Source organism: Myiozetetes cayanensis, unplaced genomic scaffold (assembly GCF_022539395.1).
Source record: "Myiozetetes cayanensis isolate MyiCay16 unplaced genomic scaffold, myiCay2020 scf14, whole genome shotgun sequence".
NCBI classification, from domain to species: Eukaryota; Metazoa; Chordata; class Aves; order Passeriformes; family Tyrannidae; genus Myiozetetes; species Myiozetetes cayanensis.
The window spans coordinates 15,173,176-15,191,556 of NW_026087048.1; the positions used below are offsets into that span (position 1 = coordinate 15,173,176).

General features: G+C 39.7%; 1 protein-coding gene across 1 annotated transcript in view; it reads left to right on the top strand.

Moving 5' to 3' along the window:
* The window catches only part of MCTP2 (multiple C2 and transmembrane domain containing 2), a 104,589-nt gene that overhangs the window by 41,384 nt on the left and 44,824 nt on the right, over window positions 1-18,381 (top strand). The window contains exons 11-16 of the mRNA XM_050309907.1: window positions 53-146; window positions 3,924-4,026; window positions 5,666-5,768; window positions 14,735-14,836; window positions 15,785-15,859; window positions 16,637-16,756. Coding sequence (XP_050165864.1) covers window positions 53-146; window positions 3,924-4,026; window positions 5,666-5,768; window positions 14,735-14,836; window positions 15,785-15,859; window positions 16,637-16,756 — 597 coding nt within the window. The remainder of the gene's footprint in view (window positions 1-52; window positions 147-3,923; window positions 4,027-5,665; window positions 5,769-14,734; window positions 14,837-15,784; window positions 15,860-16,636; window positions 16,757-18,381) is intronic.

Consider the following 18,381-nt stretch of genomic DNA (forward strand, 5'->3'; position numbering starts at 1 on the left):
GTTTCTTACTGAATTACAAACAAAATATATCTTTATGCTTTCCTCCTTGCAGTGTATAAAGAATTCCTTTCGGGACATCAAGGACATTGGCTTCTTACAAGTCAAAGTTTTAAAGGCAGTGGACCTGTTGGCAGCAGATTTTTCAGGTATTTAATTCTGTTTTGCAGCATATGATGCTATAATATATTGCAAGTGATAGACTTTGTGCAGGACTGTCAGAGGATCAAGGAAAAGTAAATCTTCCCATCATTTCTCCAGCTGTGAAATCTGCCTTGGGGAACTGAGATACCAAATGGTTTTGAATGCCAGAAGTATGTGGGAAAGTCCAGTGAATGAAGATCTTAATTTCCCTTTAGATCTGAGCAATATGACAGATACCTTTACAACAGCACATCATGCTAAGTGTTTCTTCCAGCAGGAATATGTAAAATAAGTGTTGATATAAAGTGATGGTGCCTGCAAAGCACCTGCAAAGCAAAGCCTCTCCATCTTTTATCAGGTGTCTTGTGAGTTTGGAGCAAAACTGAAAGATTTTGGGGGTGTCTGACATGGTGCTGGGTGTGTGGGTTTGGGTGATGCTGCAGGCTGTCACCTGAAAAAGAAAGCTTGTCAGCGATGGGGGTGTGAGTGTGATGGTTTCTCTCACAGCTTATATGAGGCTTCAATTTGGAATGACCCTTGTGGTGCTCTTACTCCACAAAAAGGATGGATTTTCCACTGAGCTGTACCTCAGCTTGTGACTGGTCCTGACAGCAATGGACACTAACACCTTTTAAAACCACAACTTCATATTGTCCCTCCAGGGAAGGTCTAGGGAATTGATACTTCTCTGTAGTGACTGCCTGGATATTATTATTTTTATTATCAACTTCTCCAGGATTCTGGAGACCTTTTAATTCCCCTCTGTATCTCGCAGCAGCTCATAATTCACAGACACAGCATTGTGTGTTGTGTATTTGCTGACACAGTCATTTTTTTAAGATAACTTGTTGATAAAGGCAGGAAGGATGCTAGAGAGAAAACACTCTTTCCCCATTCCCTCATATTTGTGAAGGAATTGTTACATAAGAGAATGTTGCTCCTAAAATATGGAACAGAGCGGAAAGCCCGCAATTAATCATGGTACTATTTCAGTGCCATTTTCAATTCACTGCTCAATCCTGAAGTGGAAAAAAAAAGGTTAGTGCAGAGAGCAGTACTTTGAGGAACTGAAGAACTTAATTTGAAAACAAGCAGGAAAACCTGCCAGTAATGAAAGGAAACTTGCAAAGAAATCCATTTCTAAATTGACATAATGTGTCTGTCCATATATTAGTAGTATAACTGCACCTTACTGACTAATTTAATAAGTGTAGCACAGCAAAGCAGAGCCTTTGGCACATGGCAAGGCTGGGGCTATCTAGAAATATATGAGATTTTAATACAGCCAGTGTTCATGGAAAGAGCTGAGCCCGGAAGGTTATTTACCCTTTGGAAAACTTTGCTGATGCTAAAGCAATTTCATCAGTGATGGATTTGGCCCCCTTTCCCTCAGTACTTAAACAGGAGCATGGGGGTGGATAATGAACATTGGAAGAGACACGCAGGTTCTTGATTCTGCAATTCAAAGACTTTTCATACGGAGTATGTGACACACATTCCTTGTGCATAGCACAGAATGAAATTCTGCTTAAGTAAAAGGTTACTCAGTCTGTCATTATATTCAAAATAACCCAGGCTTTGAGCCTGATTCATGAAGCAAATGACAAATTGTTTTTCAATGGCAGTGCTGAAAATATCCTAGTATTATGCTGTAATAGACCCACCAAATTGCAAAAGGATGCAGCCATTTTAGGTAAAAATAGCATAATTTCTGATCGTGAAATGAGAGACATAAAGATTAATTATCTGTTCTGAGCCATTCATAAATGATTAGTGCAGCAATTATGGGCTTCCATAATAGAGCCCTCCTAGAGCAGTGTCATATTTCCTGCATTGCCAAGGAGACTGCTCAGATTTATTGTTATTGATAAAAGTAAATTCAAAGTCCAGCTAAAGATCTGAAAGAGGGAAAATGGCAGAGACAATCAGAGGTCCAAAGATTTCCAAGGGTTAATAGAGGAGCAGTGTGAGCAGCGTTCCCTCCCTGTCCTGTCCCATAATCTTATGTCCATGAACTTCTGCAGACCAGTCACGTGATGATGAGTGTAATGCCACCTTATACCTTATTCCCGTAGTAAAGATTGGATTCTGATGTGATTGGGATTTCTGTTGTCAGTTGCTTGTATGTTGGCATTATAGATTTTAATCGTAATTTTTCAGCCTGCTATAATAAAAGCAATTAGAAAACACAGAGAATCTGTTTTGGTTTTGAACAGTGTTTTGAAAATCCATATTTTACTGTTCAACATAAATGTCAGGCTAAGTTTCCACACAGCTGTATCATATGTGTAGAAGCTCTTCAGCCACAGCTAGCCCAGTTTGAGCCTTCCATACTTTTATATTCCTAGATAATAGTTTTGTTGACGTGGAAATGACTTTTTCTGCTTTGTTGGATGTTTTCTGTGTACGCATGAGAGTTCTTCTCAAACACTGCATTTGCTCACTGACCAAAAAATAGCATTCAGAATACCAAATTATACAGTGGGATTGTTTTTGGCATATACCAGTTTGCATTTCAAGCAGTTTCTCTGAAAGGCTACATGCATTTTCCACACTTATCAGGGAATGGGCATGTAAGCTGAAAAGGAGAAGACAAATAGATTCCAGTGATACACATGGTCTTTAAACTTTACCAGTATTGACTAGTTAATACCCAGTGTTTACATACTGAAAAGATTCCTGTTTAGTTTTTAAACTTCTCAGAGTAAGGCCCTTAAGAACTCTGCATTAATGATACCAAAAATAGGGATTAGGGAAAAGACAGCTTTTGCTTAAATATCTTGTTTGTCTGCTATCTAAATCCCTGCATTGCTGACATATTTAGTTGCCTACAAAGAAATTAGACTGGGGTGTCTGTGGCTGAGCTGTACATGAGCACTGGAGATGAGATTAAGTCAGATACTGAGCCAGACATGCTGATAAGGGGCACTGTGTTCATGATGGAAACTGCTGAGCTGCAATAAGTTGGCAAAGCTACAGATTCATGTAATGTGAGCTATCAAAAAATACAGTAGCAAATGTGTCTTCACCATAATAGGTTCCATGTTGAGAGGACTCCTCCTTTTGAGAGGAGTTTGGGTTTTTTTGTTGTTTTGGGCGGGGGGGGGTTGCTCTGTTTGTTTGCTGTAAGTGTGATACCTGGTTCATGCATGGATTCTCCACTCGAGTGTTGGGTTTTGTTTAAACTGTGGAACAGTGTAGGGTCTTCATAGCTTCTAGGACTTGCTCACATGGAACTAATTGAAGAAATGCTGGTGATTCAGTCAGTGTCGTGCTTCTTTTCTCGTGGTGTGGTACTTAATCCTGTAATCAACCGAAGGAGACCAGAAGCTCTAAGGAGAGGATAAAACAGAGAGTGTGACTGCAGCACTGATGATTCTCTGGGTCAGAACGATGGTACTGCTTTCATAATGTCATCTGAGTAATTGTCGGCATGAACAGATTTTTCTTGCTGTAGAGACTTAGAGATGATTCACACTGTAAGTCTCAGATTTCAGGTGTTAGAACGAAGCCTCCTCAATGAGTTACAAGGTAAGTGTTAGAGTTTCTGGACCTAGGAGTGAATCAGAGATACTGTTTATTTAGCAAGTCATTCCAGCAGAAGGAGGCACTTTGCAGTTGTCTTACTGGATCTAATTTTATTTGACCAATTAATTCCTCAGCCCTACTGCAAAGAAAGACTCTGCATACTAAATACCAGAACAGTTCCACTTAATTTTTAATTTTTTTTCTCTCTCTCTTTTTTTTTTTTTTTTTTTTTAACCTATCTGATCTTTCCCTAGGCAAAAGTGATCCTTTCTGTGTATTAGAGCTGGGAAACGACATGCTTCAAACACACACTGTTTACAAGAACCTCAATCCAGAGTGGAACAAAGTTTTCACATTGTAAGTGGATTGCTTTTGAAACCATACTGCAACTCCAGTTAGCAGCTGAACTAGAAAAAGCTATTGACTTTGGGAAAATGCAAAGGTCAAGTTTAAGATATGTCATTTTTTTCGTAGTCAGAGAGGATGTTGGAGAAATCTCAAATATAACTTAATTAAAGCCTTTTGCCTTTTACTAGTTCTTGCATGGAGTTTATTAATAGAAGTCATTAAAAGAAAAATTACTGTGATATTTATAGGAAGAATCATGACTAGACATAATGGAGTCATAGCTGGATCCAAGAGATAATGTAGCAGAAAGTTGGGACCAGATACTTGTGCCTACATTTTCTATATATTAAAATAAAATATGTTTCATTGAACCCTGGTGGAATCCTTGTTGAATTTGAAGTAAGCAGAAAATTAGAGCTCACGTTGTTTTTGGTAAATCTTCTGAATTTAAGCTAGTCAAACACACTTCAAATTAGAAGCCTAATTTTCTATGGAAATCAAAGTATTCTTTTTTCTTTTGGTGACTTATTAATAGCAAAAGTTATAATTTAGGTATTGCTTTAAATCAGCACAATTTTTTAATCTTATTTTTTGCTGACAAAGATTTTTGTGAATAAGTGAATGAGATATACATTTCCAAGACTGTTGCAGTTTGTGCAAGGAAAGCAACCACAAGGGCTGGCGGTGGAGCATTTATGACATTTGCATCTGCCCACTGGAAGAACAGTTTGGGAATTAATGAATTCCTTGCAAAAGCAACATTTATAAATATTAGGCTGGATGAGAACACAATAGAAAGTATCTGATTTGTTTTATAGAAATACCTTGCTGGGTTTCTGTTTAATTCCTGGGTGCAGCTGAGAGTTTGTCTCTTGGAGTCTGTTCTCTAACTTTGTTTTCCAGAAGTTTCCTCTCATCACTGTTTTTTCTGAGATTGTGCCAGCAGATGAGTCTTGTCGGATGTTCAGCCAGCAAAATAAATCCAATAAGATTCCAAATTTATTTTATTAAAAGGGAAGGTTTGTGCCTATACTTCCTGTGGTTTTCAGGAATGTCATGTACAGACTATCAAAACTGCAGAGGCAGTGAGGCACTCCCATCTCTCCTTAGATTTTTGTCCATTAAAAAAAAAAATTAATTAAGCACCTTAAAAGCTATTGATATTTTAGATTTATTTTGGAGCAGTGTGAATTGTTTTGTGTGGTGAGTCCATTTCAGCTGGAGCATTCAAAGCCACCAGAAAGCCTTTCCCATCATGTTCAGACTTTCTGTAGCACACTTATCTGTGTGTGTCACTGGGCAGTTTTAATGCAGTAAAGCCTGGTTTTGAATTCAGCCCTTGACCTCTCCCACTCACCAGCTTTCTCTGTTGGAGAGCTGAGTTTTACATTGATAACATTGCCAATACACACAAAAAAATGTCACTGTCTGGTAGTGTTTCCACTTAGTTACAGGACTGAAACATTAGGGGAAAGCTTGGGGAATATCCATAATTTGATTCATTTTGGGGGGAATTTAATTAAATTCTAGTTTTATACTCCAAGGTAATACAAACTTAATTAGTAAAACAGAATTCTCAGATCTTTGTGGAGGAAACTGTGTGCATGTACATAATTTTTTTTATGTGTCTGTGCTTTTTTTGTTGCAGCCCTATCAAAGATATTCATGATGTTCTGGAAGTGACAGTGTTTGATGAAGATGGAGATAAACCCCCTGATTTTCTTGGAAAAGTTGCCATCCCTCTGCTGTCTGTAAGTTACCTTTACCATGTGTATCATTCAAACACTGATGATTTTGCTGGGGACAAGTTGCATGTCTTTTCCCTGTGGCACAAAGCAACACAGTTTTAAGAGATAAACAGGTTTTGTGATCTGTGCATGCCTTAGTTGGCAGTGTTTATAGTTCTCCTTAGTGTAACGAGCATTGTCAAACCATTTTAGTACAAATTCGGTTGATTGGGAAGAAAATTGCAGGAATGTCTGTACTTCATCAGCACTATAAGCCATGTAGGTCTGAAAACATAATTGAGTTGTTCTGTATGTTTCCACATCATCTTCTGAAGGTAACATTTTCAGCGTGTCTTTGTTCCGTCTTGCTTCTTTTTACTCCATGAAAGTAATTGCACATCACAGTAGGATTGACTAGAGATAGCTGTTGTTATTGGCACAGCTGAATAAAATTACCTAAAAGGGGTGTTTTCCACTCCATAGTGCTTTTAAAGACTGGTGGCTTTTGTTCTGTAAACAAATATGTGAGGAGAGAGCGCTACCATGGGAGTATAAAATCAAAACTGGAAACAAAGAGAGCTCATGGGAAAGTGGTTGCTCTGGAGATTAAGGAGAGTTGAAGCTTTTTTCAGAAATAGCCAAAAAAGGCCAGGCTAAAGAGAGTGGAACATGAAAGGGTCATTAAAAGACTTTAATAGAGAAACGGGAGAAAGCAGCTTTGTGTTTGGTAAGACTGATTTAATTTTGAAACAAGGCTGGTAATAATAATGAGTAAACCAGATCAAGAGGATGTAAACAGCTCCATGTGTATGTGCAGTGTCACAGAAGATTCTGGTAGTTTTTACAGTAACATTTAGGAAGAACTTTCTATGCTGTGACTTATTAAATCAATTAGTAGACGAGGCTTGAAACATCATGGGACTCTTGTGTCATATTAGTCAAGTCGTGTAAACACATTTAACTGTAGGCATGGGGGTTTCCACGAGTTCTGTGGTGGGGATGCTTTGCAGTAGGTTCCCTGTGCAGAGGAGGGAATGTGACAGGTATTTGCTCAGTGAGTACTGCGTTGAGCCCTGTACAAACGTTCGTGGTGGTGATTTGTTGTACAAACATCATGGTGTGGTTTTTGGGGTTGTCCTGTGCAGGGCCAGGAGTTGGACTTAGTGATCCTTATGGGTCCCTTTCAGCTCAGGATGTTCTGTGATGACGTTTATGCTTGCAGTGTGTAACGTGATTCCAGTGATACAGGCAGTGGTGAGATGCTTTCAGTAATGCACGGTGTGATGCTGTGGGTAATAGCACTCTCAAATAGGCAGATGGTGGATCCTGATTGAAATTACAGAGTACAGAATTGCAGTATTGTTTTGAAACATCCCTGTGAAAGCATATTCACCCCTGCAGAAAGGCTGGCACACATCTTTCTGGGTTAAGGCGAGAGTTTGTCTCTGAGTTTTAGAGGTGGACTGCTGTAGGAAGGGCAATGACAGGTTACTGGGGCTCTATCCTAGCAGAGATTGGAGAAATGGGAGGTTTCCAGAGGGAAAGCAAAGGTCCCATCTGATCAAGTAAGGCCATATAAACCCAACAGCATCAGCATGGTTTAGGTGAGGGACCAGTCAACATCAGAGAGGGGAACTGCAAATATTTGATGTTTCCAAATAAATAATGAACTGCCCAGAAAACTCTTGAACTGACTTGGAGGATATGATCCCAACCTAGGGAATGCTTTATAGTGGTAAATGAATAGACCAATGTGCTCCAGCTTTGTTACAATTTTGTTTAAATAAGTGTATTTCTTGTGTATGTGAATTAAAAGCAATGTGACTTCTGAATCTCTTCAAGAAAGTGTGTTTGTTTCCATCCACCCCCTGCTCTTTACAGTTCACACTGGAGTTTTAAACAGGGGAACCCCTGCATTTTGGGTATATAAAGAGCCTAAGCTATAGGATCTGAGGAGTAAATACTGAGCTGTTGGTGCCCCACAGGCTGTTGTGTTCTGTGCAGTGCTCTTCCCTCTATGGCTCGGACTGCAAGTTCTTTTTGTGTATATTTTAGCTTGTTCTTCTATTTTAGTGGCTTGAGTTGTCAGTATCTCCTATTTTAGAACAATATTAGAGTCAGTTGGGCACGGAGGATGATTTGATGTTTACAGGGAGGAAAAAACCTCTTAACATCTTTTATTCCATTTTTGATCACTTTGCTAATTTTTCCCCAAGTCCTCATATCTCTGATGTTACTGGAAGAGAGTGGCTGGAGCAGCTGCTCTCCTGCAGATCCGGTGCTTGCCAAATGGTCTGCATGATCGGCAGCAGGCTGTGTGGGCTCACAGTGAGAAGATGTTAGATTTGGATTTTCTGTTGATTTTATAGGCATTTGTCAAGTATCCCTTAGGAAGCGTGTAACAAGGCAGAGGAGGGGAGTGCATGTGTGTGGTAATGTCCAAAGTATTCGGCATAGGGTTTTTTGTCCAAGGTTTGAGAGCAAAAAAAAATAAAATAAAAATTGTTTATGCTTTGCCTTGCCAACTGATCTTCTTACTTCCCATCCAAACTTCTCTGCCTCCTATTTCAGTCAAATCTAGTGTAAATATACTCATCTCTGCTTCTGATTAAAAACATTTTGCACCTATTAACTTGGTCTGCTCAGACAGAAAACTGTAATTTTCTAAGCTCTTTTTGTTGAAATGGGAATTTCAATGTATGTTGTCATTTTGACTATAAGTTTGAATGTATCCTTTGAACCATTTAGATAAATATACTAAAAGAGAACAAAAGTTTAAGATGCAAGGAAGCGTCACAATGATGTAGGCTTAATTTCTGTAGGTAATCAGGCCTAATATTTACCTGACATCAAATTGTCTTTTGAAAATAGATGTGCATTTGCAGTTTTTTTCTTGTTAAAATTGCGAAAGTTAGACTTGTGAGCTGTCAGCACATGAAGTAAGTTTACTTTAGGAATTGTTCATGGATGACTAGTTTTTTTTTCTTAATGAAAAATTGCCTTGAATAAAGTATATGTTGGAGGGATATGAAATGCTTAATTAGTTTGACAACGAATTTTGGGTTAAATGTGTTCAGTAGTCCCACACTGGCATTTTACAAATACAAGTACACCTTCATCATCACATTAGCACCCAGATAATCTTATTGCACAAAACTTTAGGGATTGTGAAATTGCTTAAGCTTTGGCTGTGATATAGGCTTATCCAGGCACCAAATAAGAAAAACAGAAAGCTGGGCAGCGTGAGAAGAGTTTCAAGGTGCAAAACAATGAATAAAGCTGCAAGCTTCACTTTCTTCTGATAGACATGATGAAATAGCATTGGATAAATACACATTTTGGTACCAATACACTGAATTTGGGGATAGAGGGAGAGAAGTTATTTGCATTTTAGCTTTAACTTTTCCATGTTGATCAGCCTGTCTCAAACATAGCTCTGGTCAGTCACAGTTCACAGAAGCAGAGTTTAAACGGAAAAGACACAGATTAGTGCTGCCAGAGTGTTCAGCAAAATGGATCACTGTCTTGTCAGAAGTGACCTGTGCCTTGCCTAACCTTTGGGCTGAGAGGGAGATTGCCACCTTGGAGCCTGGGGAGTGAAAGAGAAGACCATGCACATCACTGAACAGAGCAGGTTTTTGTGCTAGAAATGGAAGAAGAACCTGGGGAACGGAGAAGTAGGGCAAAAACTTTATTACTTCAAGAAAGAAGTTTGATAGAAGTTTTGTAGGATCTGGGGGACTTGAACTAATTATCAAAGAAGTCCTTTCTATCTCTGTGTTCCTTTGTGTCCTAGATCTTAGGAAAAGCAACCGTGTGTCTCTTTGTGAGGGTCTGTCTTTTTTCTTTTGCTTCAAGAGACTCCCATCTCCTAGAAGGCTGCAAGTTATTAGAGACATGGGAGCATACAGTGAGCTTCAATGAATTTGAAAGCAGAGTATATCAAATATCCTCATGTAGAAAGACCTTTGAGTAAAGAGTTGTAGCACAGAATGGAATGTTTTTTATCTGCTGGATTATCAGCTCAGTGTAGTCCTCAGCTGCACCCCTTTTTCAGCAAACAGGAAGAGGTCTATGAAATATTTTCAAGTGTCAATCAGGGTCAGTAGCCAGTGATACACTGAAAACAAATAGTGTGCCTTTTGGAAGCTTAAATGTCTAAAACATGGCCTGGATTCAGAGAGCAGACACCCAATGACTGCAGTTACTGAGCACTTGACCATAAGTGCACAGTATTTTCCAGGAGAAAGTCTTAGAGTTTGAGAAAGTGAAATTGCTGTGTTTATGCAATAGAGGCAGCTGTGAAGTGTGTTGTCTGTTCTGACTTTTATCCTAATCATGGACCAGGATTTTTTGAATGGTGAAAATCCCCCCACATCTTTTCCAGAGGAAAAAAAACCCAGCCCCTTGTTTCTGAAATTAGATTCTCCTCTGACTATCCACTGCTCACTGAAATGGCATCAACAGGAATGTTTTCTCAGCTTCCACCTAGGATCCTTGTGCTCCCAGAGTTTTCAGCTCCTCCCCAGACTGGCTGGAAGCCCTCATGTGGCTGCCTGCTTTCAGTCCATATCTGTTTGGTCTTTGGATAACAATCCTCTGCCAAGAACCCAAATCTCCGTTCCACTTTGGATCCCACGGAAGGTTGTTAAAAGTGATGTGTTTGGGGCAAAGAGTTTAGGGGTGAATGAACAGGCATTTTGTACAGAATTGGTGCAACGTACATGGCAAGCCTGGAGAGAAACAAAACGTTATTTATCCATGTACAGGTGGATCACATATGTGGCTTGCTTTCCTCTTTTCCTGGGGAAATATGTCCTTTGATAAGGATAGGTGTGTGTCTGTTACAAGACAGCTTTATGTTATGCAGGGCGAATGGGATGACATTGTGCATTGGCAATGAGCTCAAGCAGGAATATCAGAGGTCCCAAATGCTTTAGATGAATTACCCTTGGAGAGTAGCCATTACCCTTTCCACACGTCACGGGTGTTGATGTACAGAGGTTTAACCCAGCATTCTTCTGTCAGGTCATCAATATATGACATTGAATCTGCATCAAAGCTGGATACAGAGTGAAGTTTTCTTAAAATCAATGTAAAAAAAAAAAGCCACTAAACCATATTTCTTTGAGACAAGAGCAATGAAAAAACACGCTTTGCTGCGTAAGGGTCCTGTCTGCTCCGTGTTTTGTGTCATATCAATCTTGGCTTTTGCTATTTCATTAAAATTCCCAAGCGGTCAGAAGGTTGTTGCTTAATAGATTTAGCATTGGCTGGCTACATCAATACTGTGTTTAGTCACATTTGTTTTACTGGGGACATCTGTGCGAAGAGTTTAGCAAATATATTCATTCATTTGAAAGGAACCCGCTGCACTTTGGACCTTGACTGTGTGGTGGTCTCGGGTACCTGAACATTTCCTTCAGTTAGAGGCAACTTCTGGCAGTGTTTTGCCTGAAGTGCCTCTGTAGACCGAAATATTTATTGCAAAAGGAATTTTAGATTTTTCTTCCAACTGGTAATCTCCTTTGCATGGTCCTGTATGGAGAAGGGATGTGATATAGAATCTACAGTTTGTTCTGTGAAAATATGGACGTTGTTTTGTCTTTCAGTGGTGACTCAGAAGAGGAAAATGTCCCGGGAAAATCAGAAATTCCCATGGGATGAAAATCCAGACTATTTTTTCTGATGGTGACCTTGCAAAATACAGTCTCTGGGTAGGGTAGGCACTACTGTCCTCATGTTAATCCCAGGGTTAGGGAAGTCTTGATTTGTGGTTGAACCCCAATATGCTGAATGCTATTAAGAAGCTTGCAGAGGACGCAGGCATTAGTATTCAATGAGGATATAAAGCATCATCAATAAAGGAATATTATTGATTATGTCTCTTTAAGGTGCTTACCTGCAGATATTTTCACATTTAATTTGAACAGTCCTTTCCTTCCCTTTTCCCCTAAGTAGGTGTTAACATTCTTAGGAAAGATAACCTGTATTAGACACGGCTATCAGAAATATTCATTGAGTCAAATCCATGTGAGAGCATGGAGCAGAAGATGTTCAGGTGATAGAAGAAACCTGATCTTTCTGACGCTGAGGTTCATCCTAGGACCTGAGCCCTGGCTGCTCACTTTTCCACAACTGGAGAGAGGGTTTAAGTGGTCTTTGTGAATAGCAGAGACTGGGGAAAAGGACCCGGAGAGGAGAAGGAAATAGATCCAGAATGAAATTAATATGACTGTCTGTCTCTCGAGGTTGAGGGAGAAGCTGAACAAAATCTGAACTCTGGCCCAAGAACAGCATGCAGTGAAAATGTAGGGTATTTAAAGCTACTTTGCATGATTTCTTCTGGGCACAGTTGAGACATGCCACCGATCTAATCTCCATGCAGTCATGGGTGTTAGAATTACCCTGTACCTTTTGTTGAACCGTACTCCCGTAGCACATTGCCAAAAATGTGAGAGAGTCTTTTGTTTCACTTCTTTTTCAGGGTTTTTTTCTTTTTATCCAAATGAAAATGCAATGGAGACAGGCCATTTCATAGCCTGTCATTCTTTTCTCTTGTGCTTTTTCCCTCTGAAGGAGGTCAAAAGGTAGGATATCTGTATGATTGTTTAGTCTTAGACTGAGTTATAATTGCACATCTTTTTCCAGACAATTCAAACACTTAGAATTAAATATGCCAAATGAAGCTGACTGTAAAACTGTATTTGCACTCCATTACTTTATGCCCTGTCCAGTTTTAGAATAGAAGCAACAAAAATAATGACACCATTAAAAAAGTTTCCCAAGAAACAAGGAACCACTTTTTCCAAATACAGAGATGGAAGTTATTTGCTTCTTGATTTAAAACTTACTGTGTGAACACACCTGCAGACACACCCAAAATGTTTGATTCAGCTCCGAAAGTCAGAACCATTTTTTGAGTGCAGAGTACCACAGTATCAGACACAGATACTCAGATACATTTCTTTTCATTTTTCTATCAATTTAGTGGCATTTGACTTCTTTTTCCTTGTGGGTTTTGCTCTTGAAGACGTAAGAAATATATCCCAAGGAATATGAAGTGAACTTCCCACTAGTTGTTGCTCCTAGTTTTACAGGATAAAATGTGGTGAACATATGTGTAGCTGAAATACAGGGAAATTCAGTTCCCAATTAATAACTACAGAGAATCCAGAATTAGGATTTTGTGATGTATATTGGGCATCTACATCTCTGCAGACACTGTGGGAGCACTGTACATTCTCCCTTGTTTCAGGGGAGTCCATGAATCAAAGCTCAGGCTACACCTGCCGCTGGGGCATCCTCTTGGACCAGCAACCTCAAACCAAATTCTTCTGGCTTAGTGCCCTTACCATCAGTAAATCCATTTTTCATTTAATTTGGGAAATTGAACAGAATATTGAATTTAAAGAAAAACTTCGTTTTCTTACAGTAACTTTTTTTTTTGTCCTTGTTTGCGGGGAGTGGAGTGGGGGGACCATTTGGTAAAATAGCAGAAACCTTTATGGTGGGTTGACAATGCTTTATGTGGCAGTTGCCCCAAGGACCTTTGGTGCCAGTCCATTTGGCCCTAGAAGAGGGAGTAGTCTTTCAGTAGCATTTCTACTTTGGAGCTGAAGATCTGCAAAATACTTTTTCACCTGCCCCTTTCCTGGGAGCTGCAGCATCCTTTGATGCCAGGTTAGCCTTGTGCTCTTGTGGTAAAATAAATTCCATATAGGTCTCCATAACTGGTAAAGCTTCAGATGAGAAAATAGATGAAAACTGGAGTTCCTGGTCAGAGAGCACAGAGGATACAAAGTTGGTCCTTGTGAGAACCCTCTTCCCTTTCAGTCCTTAGCCAGAAAACCGATCTACCCTTTGATGAACTGTTTAGTATAGAAACGGTGGAGGAACACTGGGAAAGAAAGTGACCTTTCCCTTGTCTTGTGAAATCACTTGGTTCCTATTATACCTTCTTTTTTTCTTCCTTGCTCATTTCTGCCATGGTTTATATGAGTGCCTCTTCTAAATGCCAGAGCAGCAATAGCCGTTTTAAATATGGTTGCAATTTCATGCCCCCAAATTTCCTCTGTTATCTTTAATCTTTGATCATTACAGCCCCTCAATGTAGCTTTTTGGTAAGCTGCAGTTTTTTATGTTACTGCTGTTTAGAATTAACTGGTCTGCTTCCTAAAAAGCCAAATGTTTAATCAATACATATCCTACTGTGTATAATAAATACATTTCTGCCATCACTTTTTGAAGAGAGAATGCTTTTGATTTGAGCCAAATAGTTTACAAAATGGTGAGGGAGGTTTTTTCCATTGGTTGTTTTGTTTTTTTTTTTTTAATAGATGTTTAATGAGATAGGGCCAACCGGTGGATTAGAGCATAGAAACGGTATTGAAATTCAGGGGTGGGGTGGGGGGAGAAGTCTTTTACACGAATTAGTTAATTTTGAACATTTGTTGCATTAGCATTTGCTCCACTTCAGCTGATTCATTTCTTTGGATTGCGTTTGTTTGCTGGGTAATAATTTGACAACGTTGCAATAAACTAAGCATTAAGAAGTGGTTTCGCGTACTGGAGTGTGCAATAGGTAGGTAAAGTTGTTGTTTGTGGCTTTTTTTCCTGAACTTTGGGGAAAAAAATCCCATTTTAAACCTGTAATAACGGAGGCTGATTACTTCCCATCAACTGACTGGCTTCCAGGGCAGAATTTTCAGACTGGTTATTGCGTGCACTGCTCTACTATAAAGTACAAGGTCTGTAAATTAAAGTTGGACCATAAGAGATTTAATCTGCAATTTTATAGGTCTCTAATCCAACAGTCGTTTTGTATTTCAGGCTCCAAGTATATTATCAGGGTTTGGGGAAGGTTGTTTCTTTTTTTTTTGTGCTTGAGTTATATTTATTTATTTGTTTGCAGTGTCTTTAAATTATATTGTGAATTACAGCCAGGAAAATATTGATGCTTTTTCTTCTCCCCCCTCCCCAAACTATAGATTAGAAACGGTAAACAAAGTTGTTACACACTGAAGAATAAAGACTTGGAACGTGCTTCAAAAGGAGTAATTTACTTGGAGCTGGATGTCCTATTTAATCCTGTAAGTTGAAGTATTTTCTCTTTGCTTATCGCTGGTGTAAGAAAAGTGCGAATCTACAAGGACAGGGTGGTGGTGGGAGGGGGTGGCGCTTTACAAACCAGAATCCAAGCAGGAAAAGTCCTGACCCGATTGCATCTGGTGGTAGAGGGATGTTTGATGTCATGGGTGGGGAAATATTGGACTATCAGAGCTGTGGCCCCTCCAGGTGGATGGGACAAAGCAGGTGCAGTTTTGGTTTGACAAATAACCACAAGCGGCTTGGGAAGGAGGTGCCGATTGCTGTGGCCGCGAACAGCCAAAAAAGGGCTTAATGTTCATCTTATTATACATTAGTTTTAACACCTACTTCTTCCCCAAAAAGCTGACCCAGGATGTTCTCTTCCCAGGGTGTTGACAGGAAAATTAATGAGGCATGGACACAGTGTGCTTAGTTTTTAGGTGGCTGAGTCAGTCTCCATCGTTTATGCCCTACAGCCTTTTACCGAGTTTAACTCCTATTTATTAAGGGCATCCTGGACTGTGCCACAGTTTTGCTTTTGCTGAAATGAGTCCACCTTGCTCAGTTTAACTTATCTGCATTTTTCTTAGCACAGAATGGTTTGGGTTTGAAGGAACCTTAGAGGTCATCTCATTCCAACTGCCCTGTCCTGGACAGGGTCACCTTCCACTGGACTAGATTGCTCTGAGCCTTCTCCATTGAATATTTCCAGGGATAGGGCATCCAACACCTCTCTGGGCAACCTGTGTCACTGCCTCACCTTCCTCATTGTAGAAAAGATGTCTAAAAAGCAACTCCTAAGCCACACAGAGGCTGAAATTCCTAATAAGATGCTGAAATTCCTAGTCTTCCTGAACAGCACTCATGATATGAAACTGAAATAACACATTTAAAACTACATGATGTTATTTTTATAATTTTCTTTTTTTCTTTTTCTTTTTTTTTTTTAGATAAAAGCAAGTATTAGAACATTCAAGCCCCGAGAAAAGCGCTTCACTCAGGAAAACCGCAAATTTTCTAAAAAGGTGAATATTGTGTCTGGGCTAAGCTTTTGCATCTGTTTTGGAAAGATCTGAATTGCTGTAGCACGGCTGCAAGAACAAAACCTACTTATGCATAAAATGCTGAACACATGTAAATTCAGTGTATTTCTGTATATATTAAAAGGTTTGTTTGTGTTAACATGAAATTGCTTTCTGATCTAGCTTGCATCAGTAGTTCTGCTTTGTGCTTCTGAGTGGGGAAAATGATAGCTGTGGATTTTGCACAGTTCGCAGCACTTAAAGCTCAACAAGAGCCTTATTCTCTTCTTTGGGAAGGAAGAAACCAGGGATAAATTCCTTATGTGAAAAGCCCATAGGATTTTAGAACAATGGCCTTTATTCTTTTTAAAATTAAGGTGTCCTGTAATAAGTCCCTATTTGTTTCTATGGACTAGTCCAAAACATGTAGAAAAGAGGTGCAGACTACATTCTCTCTGGCCCTTTTCCTGAGACATCCCTGTATTTTGAGAATGAAATGAGGATAAAGGTAGGTTTGTGTAGCTGTTTTATTTAGTTTTGGCATCAAGACAGGCCTGTTTTCTTCTTTTTAAGGGCTGAGGAAAATCTGGAAGGTTTGGGTGTAATCAGAAAGCAGACAGGAGCTGGAGAATGTATCTGAAATAGAGGCTTTATTTGTAATATGTGCCCTGGCGTGCATTTGTAGCTTAAATCATCCCTGTTTCTGAAGCAATAGTAGGATATTAGTGTGTTTGATTAAACTCCTCTTCTCCTCCCTTCCTCCCACTCAATATTTATCAGATCTTATCAAGAAATGTTGATCGCGTGAAAAAAATCACCATGGCAATATGGAATACAATACAATTCCTTTGGAGCTGCTTTCTCTGGGAGTCCACAGTAAAGAGCTTGATAGCATTTGTGGTAAGTGGATTTCTTCTTTTATTGCATGAGGCTAAGTGATATAAGATGTCGAGTGTTACCGTGCCTTCCTCTCCACCAGCGTAAAGCCCTTTATCGTTTGCTGTTATTGGTGTATTGGTATATGGCTCTGTGGCTGCAGGGCTGTGGGTTTCAAGGCAGCTTGGGCCACACTGGGCCTGGTGGAGATGGAAATTAGACCTTCAGGAATAGCCTTTCTTTGCTTGGAGCAGAGGTATTCACCTTCTGCACCGAGCACTGGGGATGCCCATGTCCATGGTGGGTGATGCCACCATGCAAAGGCTGTAACTGTCTGCTGACCCTGGAATTTTGAATTGTTTTTCATTTAAGACATGAAAACTTGGTGGTAGGAAAGAAAGGACGTGGCGGCCAAGAGGGTGTTGTAGGGAGATGCCTTTGGTCTGGGTGACACCGTGAGCTGATGGGTCTTGTTCGTTCCATCTTCCATTGCACTTCACTGCAGGTTATCAATTCCTGCTATGCCTGTGTTGACATTGCCTGTTGCAGATTTATTGTCTTGGCTGTAATAATACATTGTTTAAAAAAAAGAAAGAGAAAAGGAAAAGGCTGGTCAGTGAGTTCTGCTGCACACTGCAAACAAAAACCCAAGTTCTCCACCTGCCTGTCCTGCTTTTCATCTCTCTCCTTTTTCCTCTTGGTAGTAAACACCCCATTTGCAGTTTTCTCATAATCCACTCAAGCACAAAAAGGTTTTGCCTGCTCTTTATTCTGCGGTGTGACATTTTCTTCATGCTTGAAATGTTTGGCATGCCATTAAAGGTTGCAGAATCGTTTTGTGGTGGTCCAGCATGCAGAAAGAAAGTTTTTGAGTTGAGTGTTTATTAAGCAATATAAAAGTCACATCTCCAAAACTTTCTCCTGCTTTTACTGTCTGTGAATTGTAGGATGCTTAAAGGCTTTCTTAAAGAAAACAACTTCATTGTATTTACCAGAGATGAGTAAAGCAGATCATTCCTGATTAAAGAAGCTCCAGAGTGAAGACAGAGGAGCTGTCTTCACCCTGTAGGTCAGAGGGATGGCTGACACATTCGAGTGGGTAGGATGAGAGGGTCTTTTCTCTGTAATTTTTTATCTTGCTGTTGCTTGTAGTTAATTTAGTTCATATTATTTTTATTATATATATACATATAATATATATATATATTTAATGGCTTGAGAGCTGATGGAGAGCAGAGTAGTTGGTACCTCACTGAAGTTTGTGTGGCTGTGCAAGGGAGTTCTGTGATTGTGCCTAAGGGAATCAAGGTCATGCACACTGGGACTGGAAAAAGAGTATCCCAGTGTCACTGTCCCACCATCAGTATACAGGAAGAATCTAAGCACATATTTAAAAGGTTTGCTCTTAAGAGATTTTGCACCAAAGTACTTGTGAAGTTACAGCTGTGAACTTTGATTTTCCAGACCTAGGAAAAATTTGGAGGGGGTGAAGAGGCAGAAAAATAAGAGGGTGAGAAAGTGGGCCTGCAGAAAAAGGAATTTATTCCTAGTGGAGAGGAGGATGAGCAGGTTACAAATTACAGACTGTTAACATCTTTACTGGATACCATAATACTCCTGGTTTCCTGAAAGAAAGTGGGTAATGGGAA